Source organism: Dreissena polymorpha, chromosome 4 (assembly GCF_020536995.1).
Source record: "Dreissena polymorpha isolate Duluth1 chromosome 4, UMN_Dpol_1.0, whole genome shotgun sequence".
Taxonomy (NCBI): Eukaryota; Metazoa; Mollusca; class Bivalvia; order Myida; family Dreissenidae; genus Dreissena; species Dreissena polymorpha.
This window is the reverse complement of record NC_068358.1, coordinates 15,815,884-15,818,122: the sequence shown is the minus strand read 5'-3', so window position 1 is coordinate 15,818,122 and position 2,239 is coordinate 15,815,884. Positions and strand designations below refer to the sequence as shown.

Sequence of the window (2,239 nt, the reverse complement as noted above, 5' to 3'; positions counted from 1 at the left end):
CGCGTATCTAGTCCGCGGGCGCTATTCTAAATAGCGCCCGCGGACTAGATGCGCGCGCATCTTAACAGGGCACTATTCAAAATAATGGACCTGTGTAGTTTATATACGCAAAGAAGAAACAAATTTATGTGAGGTATAATATATGTATGTAGTAGAGGACAGAAATATATGTTATCCATTTAATATATGAGTGGAACAAAATTTTTACCACAAGCGTTTTAACTTTACACATTCAGAGTGTGTTTTGTACAATTACACGTGCAACAGTTGGCATTTGATAGTGTTCAACATAGTTTATGCGCCATATCATCTAAAAGAGTTTTCACACTGTTCACGTCAACAATGGTATATTTATTTTCAAGTTCTTTCGTCGAGTCCATATTTTGCCAACTAAGATAGTGTAAGCTACGCCATCTAGCCATAGACTTGAAATGTACATTGGACTGTGACCAGTAGGTAGGATATAGCTCTATTAGCCCGGCGTGTTGGGGTAGAAATAGGGTGTGGGACAGACCTGCGCCGTGCATTCCAATCAGAATATCTGTTTGTGACACCATTATCAATTGATCTGTCATATCAAGAAGATCTAGTTGAACATCCAGTATTGTGTGTTTACTGAAATGTTGTTTCGCGGCTGCAATTAGTTCTTCTTCATTCCTTATTTTTCTTGATACTGTTCCTGAAGGATTTCTTGGATGTGCCAAATAATCTCGACGCCACAGAAATAAAACAGTCAAATTATTACAATTGATCCTGTCGTTTATTGCTAGTCCGTGTTGTCGAAGGAAAAACCTTCTGAATTCCTCTAATTTAGGAACGTGGGTCACTTGATGTTGATTTAATGGACTATCGTATCCAACCGTAGCCCACATCATACACGGAAATAGTGTAGGTTGTTTAATATCACTGGCTCGAATATATCCGTTATATAGTTTGCCCCATGTTGTATCCAAGGCACCATGAGGGTGACCATCCAATAGCAGAATTCTTACATGTTCTGATTTAATATTAAACATTTCAAGCAAAAGGAAGACATTATAAAAGTCAGTCATAGTGTGATACAAGTTTGCATATTCATATCTTTGAACAACAATCGTGCAGAGCTCCGCATATCTTTCACTCCCATACGAAGATTCTATTAAATCCATCGCGTTCAACCATTTATGTAAATGACTTACTTTATTGAATTGATAATTTATTGATCCAGTAAGGCACTTTAATGTAAAATATCCCTTTTGAAGCTTATAATACTCGTCATCCTCGCTTTGATTTAATACCTCAGAAATATCTTCTCCACCAGAGCGGCCATAACCTCTGTCAGGAAGTACCACAACATTTGTTAACAGCGCCCATTTATGTTCAAATCCAACAAAATTTCCATTGCAGAAATCTTGTTTCTGAATTGTAGCAAATTCTTTTCCAACGCTCAATGGGTTGTTTAATTTCGTTACCACAGTTCTTGACTTCAATACTTCCTTATGGTATATCCACATTGTGAATGATGTGCATAGAAGTAAAGCACAGAATGTGCAAAAGAATCTATAATATAGCTTCATTTCGTCAACAAATTCTGATTTAACTGGTATCACTACATCAATTGAGAAATAACTTTTGAAAACAAAATGATATCTTGTCGTCACTCAAGAATTAGATGAACATGTTAGAAATGTTTTTTGGGGAAGTACAATGCCCTTGGGTGACTAAAACCATCGAAACTTAGTCAATACTCAACCACAAGTGTTCAAACACGATGAGACATATTACCAACCTCTGTTGATGTATATCATATAGTTGTAATAAATGACGAATGGTCCGATAGCAGTCAGTTGTACACACTATCATTTAGATAACAATATAAAGTTTATTTTGACGATACTAGTATTCAAACTTCTTGTCCATTTATATTTAAGCATATGTCGTACACATGTTTGAAATACATCTGTTGTTATCTTAAACTGCAAATATGTGCATAATCTGTATGAACATGTCAGCTTAAATTAGTTTTAGAACATTTTAAAAAAAATGTGGGTATTTACAATATCATATTATAAATCCATTTTTAACAAAGTTTGTATTATTGTAATTGCATTCAAATGTAATTGTAGCACAATATGTAAAACCTTTTTTAATAGTCGATATTTTGATGATATTACATAACAACTTATTTAACTTATTCTACAACAAGCATTATATGACACAAACTAGTATTGTGACAAATGTAGACCCGGAGTTTTTAAAC

At 34.6% G+C, this 2,239-nt stretch overlaps 1 protein-coding gene across 1 annotated transcript; it reads right to left on the bottom strand.

The window, feature by feature from the left end:
* Window positions 1–284: 284 nt before the first annotated feature.
* LOC127878246 (uncharacterized) lies at window positions 285–1,704 on the bottom strand. The gene has a single exon (XM_052424766.1). The coding sequence runs from the start codon at window positions 1,554–1,556 to the stop codon at window positions 285–287; it is 1,272 nt and encodes a 423-aa protein (XP_052280726.1). The 5' UTR covers window positions 1,557–1,704.
* Window positions 1,705–2,239: the final 535 nt, after the last annotated feature.

Excerpts from the sequence above, each read along its gene's own strand:
- LOC127878246 (XM_052424766.1), bottom strand. The coding sequence starts at position 1,556 with ATGAAGCTATATTATAGATTCTTTTGCACATTCTGTGCTTTACTTCTA.